Source organism: Trichechus manatus, unplaced genomic scaffold (genome assembly GCF_000243295.1).
Source record: "Trichechus manatus latirostris isolate Lorelei unplaced genomic scaffold, TriManLat1.0 scaffold00181, whole genome shotgun sequence".
Taxonomy (NCBI): Eukaryota; Metazoa; Chordata; class Mammalia; order Sirenia; family Trichechidae; genus Trichechus; species Trichechus manatus.
The window spans coordinates 4535947-4553034 of NW_004444117.1; the positions used below are offsets into that span (position 1 = coordinate 4535947).

The 17088-nt window shown below is 40.1% G+C and overlaps 1 protein-coding gene across 1 annotated transcript; it reads right to left on the reverse strand.

Annotated features, from left to right (window-relative positions):
* Window positions 1-828: 828 nt before the first annotated feature.
* LOC101343207 (olfactory receptor 2Y1-like) lies at window positions 829-16761 on the reverse strand. The gene is made up of 4 exons (XM_004387188.1): window positions 16692-16761; window positions 8104-8999; window positions 1230-1274; window positions 829-945 (listed from the first exon to the last, which is right to left on the reverse strand). The coding sequence occupies exons 1-4, from the start codon at window positions 16759-16761 to the stop codon at window positions 829-831; spliced, it is 1128 nt and encodes a 375-aa protein (XP_004387245.1).
* Window positions 16762-17088: the final 327 nt, after the last annotated feature.

Here is a 17088-nt window from a genome sequence, read left to right on the forward strand (position 1 = left end):
CAAGCATTGTGAAGATGGAGCAATCAGGCAATGTTTCAGTCTGTTGTATGTGAGGTTGTCATGAGTCAGAGCTGACTCAATGGAAACTAACAACCACAAAAATAACAACATCATCAAAATTAGGAATGACAAACCCTGTGAATCAGCAACTTCACTTCTAGATTTAGCCTAAAGATATTCTCACAAATGTACAACATGACGTATAACAAAGCTATTCATTGCAACATTGTTTGTAATAGCAAAGACAGGACACAACCTAAATACCCATTAACCCAACTGATTGGCCAAATAAAATATGGTGCATACAGACAGTAGAACATAAATACCCGTTAAAAAAAAATGAAGAGTTTTTTGAACAGGAATGATCTTCATTATATTTAAGTCACAAAAAATTGTGGAATGCTAGTAGAATTTGTTACTTTGTGTGTTATTTAAAAATACTAATAAAAGGAAAAAAGAAAGAAAGAAGAATGGGGCAGGCAAATATCAGTTTATATGTATAAAAATATCTCTGGAAATATTCCCAAGAAGCTCACATTGGCCACACATGGGGAAGAGAACCAGGAGGCTGGGAGACAGACAACGAAAGGATATTCTTACCTGTATACTCTTTTATGTAAATGTGAAGGAATTGCCTTTTTAAAAAATAAGAGGAAAGAAAAGAAGATAGAAATAATTTGCCTTCTAATAACATACTTGAAACTGTTCTGTCGTCCCCATTCTTTAATCTGTAGGTAAGTTTCTTACATTCTCTCCTTGCCAGATCAGCTCAGTGATAATCGGATCCATTTTCTGAGAACTTGACTCCACCACTCCCTGGGGATGCCTTCAAATGCCACCTGCTCTGATGAGTCTCCACTGCTGGATGGTGCCAGGGATAAGATCAGCGACACGGATGCTCACATGGGTGTCGAAGACTGTGGTGTTGGCAGAGCACAGTGGCATCTTCAACAGGAAGAAGGGACAGATATTCTTCAGAACTTAAAACTGGAGGTGGCCAATACATGGACTCAAGAAAGGGATTTTTTTTTATGTATTATTATTTGACAAAAATGTTCTGATCATAAATACTACAATTAAACCATTGTTATTGTTGTTAGTTGCTGTGGAGTCAATTTCTACTCATGGCAACCCGTTCAGAGTAGAATTGCTGTGACCTTTCAGAAGCAGATCTCCAGGCCTGTCTTCCAAGGCTTCTCTAACAACAAAACAAACCACTGCCTAGCAACCCTTATGACAGAGTAGAACTGCCCCACAGAGTTTCCAAGGAGCAGCTGGTGGATTCGAACTGCCAATCCAGGCACTCCAAATTAAGCAGTCTCTTTCTAGATTAAGAACTGGTAAAGTGAAAGAAAGAAAGAGAGGAAGGAGCCCTGGTGGGGCAAATGGTTAAGTGCTAGGCTGCTAACCGAAAATTGGCAATTCAACCCACCCAGCCACTCTGCAGGAGAGAGACCAGAAGATCTGCTTCTGGAAAGATTACAGCCAAGAAAACCTTATGGGGCAGTTCTACTTTTTCACATGCAGTCACTATGACTCAAAAACGACTGATGGCACCAAACAACAACAACGACAAAGTAAAAAATAGTAACAATTTAAAAGAAATCAAGAATCATTCAATCTAGCCCCACCTTCAGGTAAATGGTGAGTAAACTATATGGTTTTCTTTACTTATATTCTCCATGTCGTTCAAAGAAGAAATTAAGCGGTTTCAATAATGTATAAAATAATAAAATTTTAACTAAGTGGAGAGCCCTGGTGGTGCAGTGGTTAAGAGCTCAGCTGCTAACCAAAAGGTCTGCAGTTCGAATCCACCAGCTGCTCCTTGGAAACTCTATCGAGCAGTTCTACTCTGTCTTATAGTCGGAATCAACTCAACTCGACTCTCTATGAGTCGGAATAGACTCTATGGCAATGGGTTTGGTTTTTAGTTTGTTTTAACTAAGTCGGGAAGGGAAATTGGTCAAGTAGGAATCAAGGGTAAAGGGTGATATAGTTAGGAGTGCGGCCATGTCCCAAAAGGAATCCTGAAAGGTATTGTGCATTTGTAGACATGAGATATGAATTCAGGTCTTGGATTTTAAGAGTCCAGTGTAGAAGGAGATGATATTAACTATATAAAGTACAGTGCCAGTGAGTTTTAAAAAAAAAAAAAAAACACAATGGCTCAATAGATGCATGAGTACTCTTGATAATGACACCAGAGAGAAGTATTTCCACTAGATCCCCTTGCCATCAAGTCAATCCCAACTCACAGTGACCCTATAGTCATAGGACCTTGTAGGACAGAATAGAACTGTTCCATGGGGTTTCCAAGGCTGTAAATCTTTACAGAAGCATACTGCCACATCTTTCCTCCATGGAATGGCTCGTGAGTTTGAATGGCCGATTTTTGGTTAGCAGACAAGCGCTTAACCCCTGAGCAACCAGGGCTTCTAGGTCTTACTAACAGGGTCTCAATGTCCTTACGGCAAACACAGCCATGAGTTTATAATATTGTTTCTTTTAATGCATATTGATGGCATGCTGCCAAAACACAATTCAATTCAGTAAATGCAATTCAGCAAGGACCAAATGAAGCTGGCTTGACATTCAGGAACAGAAGAAAGAATTATTCTTCGGGTAATATTGTTCAGGTAATGCTTCATAAATTGGATTTCTCTCACTGAAGTTTTATGGAGTGCCCGTGAACTCAAAGTTATAAAGACACATCTAAAAGTGTTCTTCTGCAGCTGCCAATTAACATCAGAATCAAGTGGAGAAGAACTTGACATTTTCCAAAAGCTTAGAAACCAGGGGATAAGACAGCATGCTGAAAATGAGATCCCCACTTCCAAAAGCTGATGACCAGTCAGAGCAATGAGGGCAAGAGTCCCCTCAATGTTCAATCTAGTTCTGGAATGGCTCCCACTTAAATATGTAACCATGATGGCAAAGTTTTATGTGATAAGCCATAGCAACAATAATTTAAACCGTGAATTCCTTTAACCAAATATGACCAAATGCTTCCCTGGGCCATAAAAATGTATCAAGAAAATGTCTATGGAATGTTTAATCCTGAGCAATATAACTCCCTTTTGGAAATTCCAAGAGAGGCTAGTTGCAAACTGTATGCTTCAAAAGCTGAATGGTGGATCCACTAAAAGGGGAAGAGGTTCAGTTTGGGCCCATACGCCCAGAATAGTTCCTGGTATGTGGTAGGCACTCAATAAATGTTTGTTGAATGAACTTACTAGGTAATGCTGTTAGCCATAAGTCAGTTAAATATCAGGCAACTTCTACCAAAATGATGCTGATGTTGATGTCACAATGGTGGTTTGGTTAGCTCTGTATTGTCAATACATCAATACAAAGGCCAGTTGCCTATTCAGCTTCCTTGGGAACTTAGTTTCATGCCCATAGGTCATATCATCTGCAAAGCTCTGTACATTCTCTACCTACTATCCAGCAGCGTGTCCTGGACTCTAGGCAGAAAGAGGTCCTAGAGGAGGAAGAGGATCTTTCCTGGGCAGAACAAACTGTGAGCAACCCAGACCCACTACACCCTTCACCACTGATGAAGATTCCACGGCTGCCCTTTACAGCTTGTTTCAGGGTCACTGTACCCCAACAGTTAAGAAGTAATTTCTTATGTCCATAACAAACCACCTGCTTTAACTTAAGATTATCTCTTTCAGTAGCCAGATGGCAAGAAAAGCCACTGATCTCCAAATCCCTTAACAGCATTTGTATATTAAGAGTGCAATCAAATTACCCCTGAACCTTTTTCTATAATGTATTTTCTATTGTTTTCGTCATTTTCTGGATATTTTCCTCATAGTCTTGTTAAAGAGAACTACCTCTCAAGTGGACCCAGTCCTCAAGGTATTAATAAAAGCACTAAGTATGAGCAGGTTGTAATAAAGGAAGTGTCACAGCTCAACTCTCTCACAATAGCCTCAGGAAGAACTAGGGAAAAAAAACAAAAATCTTCAAAAAATCTGGAATGTGTGTCTTAGGCTGGGTTCTCTAGAGAAGCAAAACCAGTAAAGCATGTAAATATATACAGAGAGAGATTTATATCAAGGAAACAGCTCACGCAGTTGTAGAGGCTAGAACATCCCAAGTCTGTGGATCAGGGTAGAGGCCTCTCCCAATTCACACAGCCACAGAAGCTGGCGAACTCAAGGTCAGCAGGTCGGAGAGCAGGGCTTCCGCTCACAGGCTATGAAGGTTCACGAATTCCAAGATCAGCAGGCAAGACTGCAAGGTTTCTCCTGATTCACCTAGCTGCAGGGGCTGGTGAACCCAAGATCAGCAGGTCGGGGAGCAGGGCTCTTGCTCACAGGCTGTGAAGATCGAATACCAAGATCAACAGGTAAGCTGCTAGCTCAAGTCCCAAGAACCGGAGGTGAAACTACAAGAGGCAGTTGCTGGGCCCGGAACAAGCCAAAAACTTTGGCAAGGTGAGCAGGAAGGAAGTAGCCAGTGGAGGGCAGAGAGATGAAGGCTGAGGGGGCAGTAAGCTGCCACAGGCCCTGCCCCTGCTGGTACCACTCAGCAGATTCCATCATGGGGGTGATCACATATCAAATTTTAACAGGGAAGTGATCACAACATCATACAACTGCCAAAACACCGAGAATCATTGCCTAGCCAAGCTGACATACAATCTTAACCATCACAGAGTGTTTGCCATGGATGCAGGCTCTCTGAAGACAAATTCAACTCTGATTTATGGTCTTGGGTTGTGGTTAATGATGAGCTATATTTGGACATTGAGATACAAGAACAGTGTTTGGCGAGAGAGGTTTAGACACTTTTTGCACAAAGAAAAGGATAGAGATTGCAATGAAGATGAGTGGGACTAGTGCTGAACATGACCCAGGGTCTCTTCCTGCTGTTCAGTCTCCTGAAGTTTTATGGAGTACCCGTGAACTCAAAGTTATAAAGACACATCTAAAAGTGTTCTTCTGCAGCTGCCAATTAACATCAGAATCAAGTGGAAAAGAACTTGACATCTTCTAAAAGCTTAGAAACCAGGGGACAAGACAGCATGCTGAATATGAGATCCCCACTTCCACTAGGTCTCTGAGATGTCACCTTCACCTCCAGCGCCTCTGTGTGCACACGTGCTCATCTCTCCTCCCTCACACACACATGTACACACACACACACCATGACCACCACCACCTCCGTGAGGACAGAGGTCTTCTCTTCTGCTGCTGGTTCCGAGATGGATGTATCTGCAATTAACCCCTCCCCCACCTGAACTATCTCATAAGTAAGCACTCCCTTTGGGGCATTTCGTTTGGATTTTAACTACAGGCGATACCAGTAAAACCAAAGAGATTTTAAAAGATAAAATAATAAAGTGAAGGAATGTGTTTGAAAACATATAGTAACAGCTTTTCTGGTATTCACTGAAATGTTCCTAATTTCTTATTCTTTCTTTTATATTAAGTCATGCTTTAATTTTTCTCTTGAGAGCCAGTCCTACTCAGCCTTGTATATCTCATGTCTCCCTCTCTTTTCAATAGGTAAGTCCCAATATTAAGTCCTACATGCACCACTATTTCTAGCTCAGAACCTCATTTAGGAGATTTAATAGGCACAGAACAAAGGGCAACAAATTTCAAACAGCAGCCAACTAAGGTCTAAAAGATAAAAGACAAATATTCTACTTGCTCCACCCAGGGAAGTCATCTCTGAATTTCTTAGATGTCAACTGAGGGAACCTGGGAATCATTGTTGGCTTTGGCATGGCTACAGGGACCTAAAATCTCTGATGATTAATTAGTCTCTACCATAGATGAGAAGATACAAGGAAACTCAAGGGGTGCAGGTTTCCACAGAGATGGTATTTGCCTCCCACAGGACCTGACTTGAAAAAAGCAATGGCTATGTGTGTACAACTGTGCCAAGGGCTCTGAAAATTACTTCTGTATGGGATATGCTCCCTTTAATACAAAACTGAGTTGGCATTTTCTATGCATGCCAATGAAAAAATAACACATTAACCACAAATATTTTTATTAAATTCTATCCTGCTAGATCCAATAATCCATTTTTCTCCATTAAGTTAATGCAAGTGCATAAATTGTTTAGACCTTGGTATACAAGGATTATCATGTGTCCTTATCCTTGTTAGGAATGTGTTCTAACATTCAAGAGAAAAACCATTCAATCCATGAAGATTGTATCAGCTTTGTTGGTTAATGCTTTGAGCTAATAAATATGGGTTTCTCAGGTAGTAGCTAGCTGGGTAGGCTTTGGAATAAGACAGGCCAGATTCAAATCCTAGCCCTCCACTTAATGACCATGTAACTTGAAGCAAGTCATGCAATATAATCATCTAACCTTTAGTCTTCATCAATACAAGTATTGAGGGAGGGGAACAATATCTATCTCTCATGTTGTAAGAATTAAATGTAGTAATGGAATATATTGTATAGCATGGTGCTTGTATAGCTGTTGCTGTCAAATCGATTCTGACTCATGGTGATTCCGTGTGTTACAGAGTAGAATTGCTCCAAAAATCTCCAGGCATTTCTTCCGTGGTGCCACTGAGTGGGTTCAAACCACCAACGTTTAGGTTAGTGGTCAAGCACAAACAACTTGTCCCACCTAGGGACCTTTGGACTATATAATAAGAGTGCAATGATTGGCAACTATTATTACAGGAAATATTAGCTTTATGCACATAAATAATATTCCCTCTGACCAAACAACACCTGAGGAACTCAGAAATGTCTAGAATCCTGGCCAGGATCAACTGAAGTAAAATTGTGAAGTGTGTTAAGCTCGTATTTGATTCCTTCTCCAACTACCTTTGTCTCTAACCTCAATCGTCCCTATTAAAAATACACCCTCAAAAAATAAAAAACAAAAAAGAGAATTGGCAGGTGTGGTAATAAGTGTTGGTTTTAGGGTTACATAAACCTAGAACTTGTGAACTTGGATAAATTATGTAAACCCTATGAATCTCTATTTCATCATGAATAAATAGTGAATGTATCAAAACTATCTCACGATGTTGCTGTATTAATGACAACTTATGCAAAATTTTTTTAAATATTAGTTGTTTTGGAATAAAAGATTAACTCAACAGGAAAATTACTGAGATTGTAAAAGGTTACTAACAAGGGTATCTGCACTTTAACATGACACCAATATTTCAGTACATGGAATGACATAACACTGGTGGAATTTCAGGTATCCACTCTCTTCACACTTTGACCTAGAGCCTCCTGAACCTCCCACCACTTCCCACCACAGAAATCTCTTTTTCTCATCTCTGTCACTCCCTACTATCTTTCTTCTCTCCTATGTCATTTTCTCTTGGCTCCTTATTTTTATGCTCATTTCTTCTCTATTCTTTTCTCTCTTGCATGTAAAATATCTTGTCCATGATACCAATCAGCTTTACGAGACTCTTGGTGGAGCTGATGAGATGTTGATGCTTCCCTTGACTCAGTCAGTGCCACTGAAATGATTTTGTCTTTTTTTCAAGTAGGTGAATGGCACCCATATCTCACACTCTGCTTGCTCCATATAAGTACCTCTGTTCGTCATCTCTTTATTTGCTCTTAGTATCATAAAAGGGTTATGTAAAAGAACTTTGAAATGGGCCCTGAGAGGTGAGGGTCACAGGTGATTTGTAGAAGAGCAGGAGTGAACTCTTGTCCTCAGCCTTTGGGTCCATATACATAGCACCATGTTAGGAATCACTGACTTTAGAAAAGGTGATGTTATTTAGAATTAAGTCTTCTATCACTCTCAGGGTTGCCTAGAACCCAGTCCCTCTCCAAAAATGGCCACGATACTTACTTCCCAACCTCATTTCTTTGGAAAGTTGTGGTGTAGATCAGTACTTACTCCCTCCTGCAAAACTATCAAACACATTGAACTAGAAAGAGCCCCAAGAGATCCCCAAGTCCAACTCCCAAACAAGGAAGGTGAGGTGCTAAAACCCGGAGACCTACCAAAGGCTATTTTCTACTCACCAACTGCTCTCCCAGGAACAGGATGGGCTCCATGACCTGAGAGCTATCACAGACAATTGTATTGGTCTTCCTTTCCCCTTTTTCCCTCCTACCCTAAGTCTCTGCCTTTCCATAGTACCTTCCTCAGAGCCCTTTTCACATCCTTGGTGTAAATCAGAGGATTGAGCATGGGGGTAATTATAGTATAAAAAAGGGCAACAAACTTTCCCTCACTCTGAGAATAACTATGCATGGGTTGGAGGTAGGTGTAAATCCCTGAGCCATAAAAAAGGCAAACCACCAAGAGGTGGGACCCACAAGTCCCAAAAGCCTTTCTGCGTCCAGCAGTTGAGTTGATTCTCAGCACTGCCTGAGCAATGACTACATAGGAGCCTAGAATTAGTGCTGCAGGAACCACCAAGATGATCACTCGGGCCACAAACATCTTGACTTCTGTCCCTTGTGTGTCCTCACAAGCCATCTTCAGGAGCACAGGCATCTCACAAAAGAAGTGGTTCAGGTAATGGAGCCCACAGAGGGGCATGGCCATCAAGAGGCCTGCCTGAACCGCAGAGTTCATGAAACCTCCCACCCAGGAGGTGGCAGCCAGTGTCTGGCAGAGACAGGGGTGCATAATAGCCATGTAGTGGAGAGGTCGACAGACAGCAGCATAGCGGTCAAAGGCCATCACCACCAGGAGCACAGACTCAGTGGAGCCCAGGGCAAGGAAGATAAAGAGCTGGGCCATACACCCTCCATAAGTGATGGTCTGGTCAGATCCATGAAGGTTGATCAGAAGCTGGGGCACAGTGCTGGTGGTGCAGCAGAGGTCCAGGAAAGAGAGATGACAGAGGAAAAAGTACATGGGTGTGTGCAACCGATGATCCAGGTGGGAGACCGCGATGATGGTGGTATTGCCAAAGAGCGTTAGGGAGTAGAAAATTGAAATAAAGACAAAAAGGGCAAGTTCCAGTTGAGGCCAGTCTGAGAAGCCCACCAAAATGAAGTCTTCTCTGAAACTAGTGTTGAAATTTCCTGTTATGGATTGAATTTTAAGAAAATAAACTGTGAGAAAATTAATTTCTGTTTGTTAAAACCATTCACTTCTGATATTTCTGTTATAGCAGCACTAGGTAACTAAGACTTTTCCCATAGCCTTTCACCTGTCCAAATAGCAAAAGACAAGTTATTGACTCTTATAAAGAATATGGGCCTGCACAGCACAAACTGTTAAGTGCTCAGCTACTAACTGAAAGGTTGGAGGTTTGAATCCACCCAGAGGCACCTGGGAAGAAAGGTCTGGCAATCTACTTCTGAAAGATCACAACCATTGAAAACGCTATGGAACACAGTTCTACTGTGAAACACGTGGGCTGCTCACAGGTCAGAATTGACTCTACAGAATCGGTTTGGTTTGGTTTGGTTTATGAAGAACACAGATTAATACATTATTTCACAGTATTCCCTAAATACTCCTAAATCATATGTTTTATTATCTACTTTGCTATTCAGTCCTGTTCTGTCCAGTCTTCACCTTTTCTTATTCTTCTCAGGTGGAGATCACTAGATTAGGAATAAAGTGACCTTCATTTGAACCCTATTCTTGCTGCTTGGAACCCTATTCTTGCTGTCTGCTTGTTTCATGAGTTCAGCCACACCCCTTAATACCCTGGATCGGGTGTTTCCTTGTTCTAAAGTAGAGATGATGTATTGTCTCCCTTTAGGCATTGTGGTAAGGACACAAATACGAAAGCTGCTTTTAAAAATCTAAGGTATAAAGATGTAGCATTTGTATTCTATGTAGTTCTCTTTTGCTCTTTTTCTTGATCTATTAGGTAGCATGTTTCAGTACTTTAGAACCTTGGATAATGAGGCTGAGATCTCAACATTGATCTCTGGGAGCTTATTTGCTTCCTTCTGCTCAATGAATATGATCAGCTCACCCTTCCTGGAAGCCCTACTCAAGACCAGCTGCCACTTGTCAAAAAGGACAGGTAAGAGTGTAGATCCACCCATTTGGGGGAAAAGAAAGATTAGAAACGAATAACCTCCTAATTATAAGTCACATGCCTGGAATACACTCCCACTTCTCCGACTAATAAATCCATTCCTCAATTCTCCAGGAAGAGTTGGTTGTTCCCTCCTTCTAGCCCAATCCTCTTTGTATAGTTTCTCTCTAGCAGCTATAACACTACATTGAAATTCTTTTTACATGTCTTTGTCCCTCTCTGAACTATTATTTCCTCAGTGGTAGGGAACATAGTGAATACAGAAATAAATATTAGTGTCTTCCTTTATGGTACACAAGAGGTAATAAATTAATGTTACTTTCATTCAAGGCATATAACCAAACCAAACCAAATCCATTGCCATCAAGTTGATTCCGACTCATAGCAACCCTATAGGACAGAGTATAACTGTCCCATGGGGTTTCCAAGGAGCAGCGGGTGAATTCAAGCTGCCAAACTTTGTTTTAGCAGCCAAGTTCTTAATCATTGCACCACCAAGGCTCCTCATGGCACATAGTAAATGTTAAATAAATTTTGTTGAATAAGAAGATTTTACTCTCCCTTCAAATCTCCAGGAAATGTATTTCTTCTAAGTAACATACAGATTAATTACTGATACACATTGACAAATTATGGAAGTGGGATATGCACAAAAATTTGCTCTTTTAAGATTGATTTTTTTGTAGTAAAAATCTAAAAAGAACTATAAAGAGTATGTCAGCAAGAAAAAAGGAAACAGGTGATCACCCATAGCCTGGCATATGATCAATTAAAATAATTTTTAGCTTTCCGTTCACTGTCATGGAAAATTTGGCAGTGGATATTGGTGATGGTTGTATAACGTGATTAATCTGATTAGTGTTACTAAATAGTACCCGTGAAAAATCTTGGATTGGCAGATGTTGTGCTATGTATGTCTTTGTATATAAAAAACAAAAATAAATAAACTTTTTAAATAAGAATTTTTGGCAAATTAACTCATTTTTCTTTTTGTTAATTTTACTGAACTGGAAGACCATCATCAAAGAATCAATGCTGAATCAATAATTCCAGCAAGGTATTTGGATGCCACTCTTGTGCTTTTGTGGAAAAGATCGATTAAAATGTGAATTAATAATAGCAAAGTGTTAATTTACAGGTAGCCTAACCAATACATCAAAGCTATTTTCTAAATGGCCACCATAGTAAAATGCAATGGCCTTGGAGTCCCTACATCAGAGTCCCACAGATCTGCTCGAACACTGACCAGCCGTGCACCTATTCAGGAAATTCACTTCTGTGAGTCTCGGATTACCCAGTTGTAAAACAGAAATAATAACTTGCTTCACTGTATTTTAATGGGAATTAAATGATATGATGCATTCTGTAAATTGCAAGGAATATGCTATACACACTTTGAATACTTATCTGTCTCCACCACTAATCTATAAGTTTCATGCAACTGCATCTACTTTTCTTCATCATTGTCTCTTCATCTCCCAGTGCAGTCTTCAGTGAATTAAATTCTTTCAATAAATATCTGAGTTGGCATTATGCCTGGTACACATCAATGTTCCAGAAATATTTATCTTTTGTGCAACATGCAAAGAATTACCTCATCTGCAATGCTGCTTCTTGTTTAGCAGCACAAGGTTTTTAACTTAGCCCTGCTCTATGTTTTTATCAAGAATTTTTATAATGCCATAGAGGTGTTCTTAGTATATTTGTAATTCAACGAAAGTTTAGAAATATAATTAATATGATAAATGATAGAACCATAATCTAAGATCTCAATATTATTAAACAAAGAGCTTTAAACAAATAAGATGCTATAGAACAGAGATAACTGAACTTAGCTTCAAAACCTCAATTGTACAAAAGAGTACAAATTGTACAAGGAGACTTAACTTGACAATCATTCATTAAAAGGTGGAACATAGAGATGACCAGGGGTTGTGCTAACCAAAACACTTAACACAAATCAATCATGCCTACTTGACTCTTGACTTTTACCAAATGTAAGCTCAAACTGCATAAAAATACTAGACCTTGAGCTCTCTAGTTTGGAAGGAAACCTAAACATCATTTCCTATAGCCCCTTGCACCATTTGATGCATGGCTCCCCAGTATAGCATTCTAAACCAAGAGCTTGTGTAAAGAAGCACCTGCTTCATCTCCTCATCCTTTAATATCTATAGTTTTTTGCATCTTTATTTTCCTATATCTATCAGCTCCCTATTTCCATATTTATGTGTCTTGAATTCCTTTGTCCATTATGTGTTATTTTCTTTCTAATATTCTTAACTTATTATCACTCTGGCCCATGCACCCCTTTCTGGAAGAATGCAATTCTCTATAGTTTCCATAAATAAATTAAGGTTATAAGTTTTGCTGAAAAGAATGATGCAAGTGTCCAATTCAATGTTACTAAAACTTTATGTTCTTGATAATGTATCTTCTTAAAATTGTGGTACAAATATACGCAACAAAACATTTGCCAATTCAACAATTTTACACGTATAATTCAGTGACACTGTTAAATAATGTATCTTTAACATCCTCTTTTTCTACTGGCTCTTTCCCAAAACATGTGACATGTGAAAAAGCCCCTCCAATTGAAAATTAATCTCCTTTCACGCTATGTCCCTTTCCAGCTACTGTGCTATGTCTTTCCTCCTGTTGTAGACAAATTTATTGAAAGAGTTGTCTGTGCTCAATGTTTCAACATCGTCCCCTCCCACTCACTCTCCAACCTACTGCTATGTGGATTTGGGCCTCACAACTCCTTATGGAAACATACAGTGGACATTCTTCAGTTCTCATCTTTGTTACAGCATTTTATCTGTTGACTGTTGCCTCTTTCAACACAAAGCTCTTCCCTTCCCTTCCTGGATTTCTTTCTGCTTCTCTGGCCATTCATCAGTCTCTTTGGTGTGCTCCTTTGTCTCTGTGCAGCCCTTACATGTTGGGGTTCCTCCTCAGGGCTCCACCAGAACCTATTACCATTCAATACTCTTCCTGTAAAATGCCATCCACTCCAGGGCTTGAATCACAAGCCATTGTGCTGATAACACCCAAATGTATCTCTCCACCCACAATCTCTCTTCTGAACTTCAAACTTCTATAATCCATCTTCTTGCATTCATCTGCACTTGGATATACCCTAGGCATGTCAAACTCAGCAGGTCTAATACTGAACTCATCATCTTCCCCCTACAAAACTGCTTCTCATCTTGTGTTCCCTATCCCAGGGTAGGCATCACCAAGCTACACAGTTCATCAAACCAGAAAATGGGCCATCAGCCTCTACTCCTTCACTTTGCATTTAGGTCAAAGCTTAGATGTCACTTCCTCTAGGGCAGTGGTTCTCAACTGGGGCAACTTTTTCTCAGAAGGCATTTTGTAATGTGTGGAGAAATTCTTGGTTGATAAAACTGCAGGAGGTTTGGGTAAAGTTACTGGCATCTAGTGGGTAGAGGCCAGGGATGCTGGTAAACGTCCTACAATGCACAGGATATTACACACACACATACACACACACACACACACACACACACGAATATTCTGGTCCCAAATAATTATCTCTCTATCCCACCATACAAGAGCTTTCAGAGAGCAGAGCTGTGACTATCTTGCTCATGATTGTAGCTTTAGCGCCTAGAATAATGGCTGGCACATAAAAGTACGAAATAATTAAGTCCCTGATGCCTGCAGGCACCCACCTGCACCAGCTCTTTAACCAGTCCTTAGAAAGGCATGAAGTCTTGCAGCAGTTTCAGTCTCATTCAGAAAGTAGGATGTGGAGGTAGTCCTGCTTCCTTGGGATCTGGTGCCTTTTATCTGATATCTGGTGTGTCAGGAGAGAGTCTCAATACCCACGTAGCTTCTAGCTTAAAGTTTTTTCTATCCCTGCTTCATCATATTGACTTTCTCCTGTCCAACCAAGGCCTGTCCTCTTACGAGATGACTTCCTCTGGGGATGTGTCCTGCTTCATAATCCCCAGCCATTGGCCAGGGTCCTGGTGAGAATGGGCTGATCTCCCAGAACCACAGCATCCATGTCTGTCTGAAGTGTCACATTTCACCTCTCACGAGACTGATGCCAATGACTCCCTGTATTCAGCACAGCTGCCATGCTCTCCAGAATTGGCCATGTATGTATCTGTCACTCAAGAACCAGTTGCTGCAGTTCTGATACTTTTCCAATCCCTCAAGGAGCTTTCCTTTATTCACTCTTCCTATGATCTCAATTACTGAGTTCTTACTCATGCTCACATATGGTAATCATAAAAAGAAACACTCTTCTTAAATCCTTCCTGAACAGGAAACTCACAAACTCCCTGGGAGACCTTTCCATCTTTCAATAGCAATTGCAAGTTACTCCTCACATAGACCCAAAAGTGGACCTCTTGTAAATCCGCACATTATTCCTAGTTCTATATCTCATAATCCCAGTGATTTTGGTCATAAAGCAAGCCCTTCCCTGGTCAAACGGCTCAGGAATTGGGCAACATTTACTTATTATGTGAAGAGTTCCATTGCATGCAACTGAGCAGGGGTGAGGGGAGGACGGAGGTCTCATTTAGGGGAGCACACACAAAAAAAAAACCTCCATCCAACTGACAACCCTCCAAATATCTAAAGGAAATTATCATGACATGCAATCTCACTGAATTTCATATTCCTCAACTGAAAGCAATAGACTCAAAATGTTCGTAATCTTTCACATTTCCCAAATCTATCCTTCCAGTAAAAGAAGAAAATGAAGTTAGACAAATATAACTGCTTCCTAATGACCTCATGTTTTTATCTCAACCCTACAGATGTTCACAAATAATCCCTATACCATTTCACACTCAAATATAAGTACAGTGCCCAACACTCTGCATTGGTCAGATACAATTTTGAGTATTTTGCAGGTTCTTGGCAGCAGACTTGGATGAAAACCTTGAAGAATGCATAGACTCCAGAAAACAACAAAACCTATAAGGTATCTGGAAATATCTCACATGAGAAGTAGATTTTTTTATTGTGTTTTTTAGATTGGAAATGACAATGTTTAAAAACAAACATGATAATTCTGATACATGTTTAAAGATCTGTCGTATGGGAAAGGTGGTAAACTTGCTTTGTTCACCCCCAAAGGCCATAATTAGGACCAATTGGTGGAACTTACAGGAGGACAGATTGTGACTCAATATAAAGAAAACTTTTTTTTAAAAAAATGAAACAGTCTAAAAATAGACTGCTTGGAAGTGAAGGGATATTCTTGTGACTTGAAGGTTTCCTGCACATTCAGAGGCTGAAAGTTAACTATTCAAGATGTTGTAAAAATGTTCCTGCATTAACTGGAGATTGAGTTGAATGGTTTTGGTACCCAATCCAGCCCTAATCTTCTGTATTTTTCTAATCTTAAATTTTTTAAGATTAAAATGTAACTGCTACTCCTAAACCCCTTGGCACATACAAATCATTTTGAAACTTGCATATGTAAGAGGGTTGAGTTTCTGCATGACAAAGGTCATTGTTTGTGTTAATCTCTGTGTTTGTTTGTGTCTGTGTGTATGTGCATCTGTGGGTCTGTGCATGATCTCTATGAATTATAAACTTCTTGAGACCAGAAATCATATGTTAAAATATGTTTCTACAGCGTGCAGTAGTACTCCCTTCTTACCAGTCCCCTAATTTAATGATACTGTTTGACTAGAATGGAGCCACAATTCAAGTCAGAAAACTTAATCTTCTACTCTGAGCGAAGGAGGAGATTTCGCAAACTCTTTTATAATCACTTTCATTGTTAGAATACCAAACCATATATTTGAATCAAATTTCACTTCCTTATATTGCCTTCATGTGTAGTTCGGTTATTAGTTTTTGGAAAATTATACTCACTATCAAACCTTGGCCCAAAGCATCCTTCTATCCATTCTTCATCACAGAGTCACACCTTCTACAGACCCAATCATTCTCTCATCCTGACCCTACTCCTCTCACATACGATATCCTGCCCCATTCCATGAGTCTTTAGGGTGATCTGAAGACTCTTTTACAAATCCTCAATAATAATCCATTAAATTTTTCTATTATAAGACCAGAGAACCACAATTTAAGTCCAGTCACCTCAATTGATATTCAAAGGATATTCAAAAGATATTCAATTCATATTCTTTCAACTGTGACTCCTCACGTAGAACACTGTCTCCAAATAGGATGGATTCCTTCCTGTTGTATACTCCTCTAAGATGTCTTCTTTGATTTATCTTCAATAACTCTGATCATATCCCTATTCTTTGTCTCCTAGATCTGATGTATACAGTTTACTTTGCCTGTTAGAGCTATCGGCACCCAGGAGTTGAGTTTTGGAAGGGGCCTTCAAAATTACTTTAAGCCAACTCTCACACTTTCAATAAAGAAATCGGAAGTCCTGTAACTGTTCAATAATTTCCCCTGGGTTCATGCAGTTGGAGAGAAAGGGATGCAGATGAGAATACTTTTTGACCTGCTGTGCGTAGTTGGTGGGTGGGTGGTGGAAACAGAAAGACTGTCAGTGATAAAATGTATTCCTACATGAATTTAACATCTCTATGTCCTCAAACAGGGGACCTTACACAATGGAACCCAGGGCTAATTGTCGAATGGAATATTTCTGAAGTTTTCTGGTTTGTGACTGTGAAGTCAAAGGAGCCCACCCTGTCCACACTCACCCCAAAGTTCCAGGAAAGAAAATTACCTCACTTACCTCTCTCAGTCCTACTGCCTTCAAAGGCAATTTGAGACTGGTTGCATCTAGAGATGTCTGAGGAGGACATGTTCTTTTTTGGTCCTGACTTCATCTGTAGGGTGAAGGGCTCTGATCAGAACTCCTTTCTTGAAGAACTCATGATTGCACATTGTTGCCTCTTTCAGCAGGGGAGACTGATGAGACCCATAGTTCTGGAGGTGGGACCATCTTTCCCACTGCACCTCCACACACTTACCCTAGCTAACTCTGACCAGGACAGAGCTAGTATATTATCATACCACCTCCTGACCCAGGGCTGGCTCAGTTTCTTCCCCAAGGGCATTGCCAATGCTTCCTTTAGAGCAGTAGAGGGAGAATTGTTTACCAGCTGAGGTCTTAGAGACCTCTGGGTCCC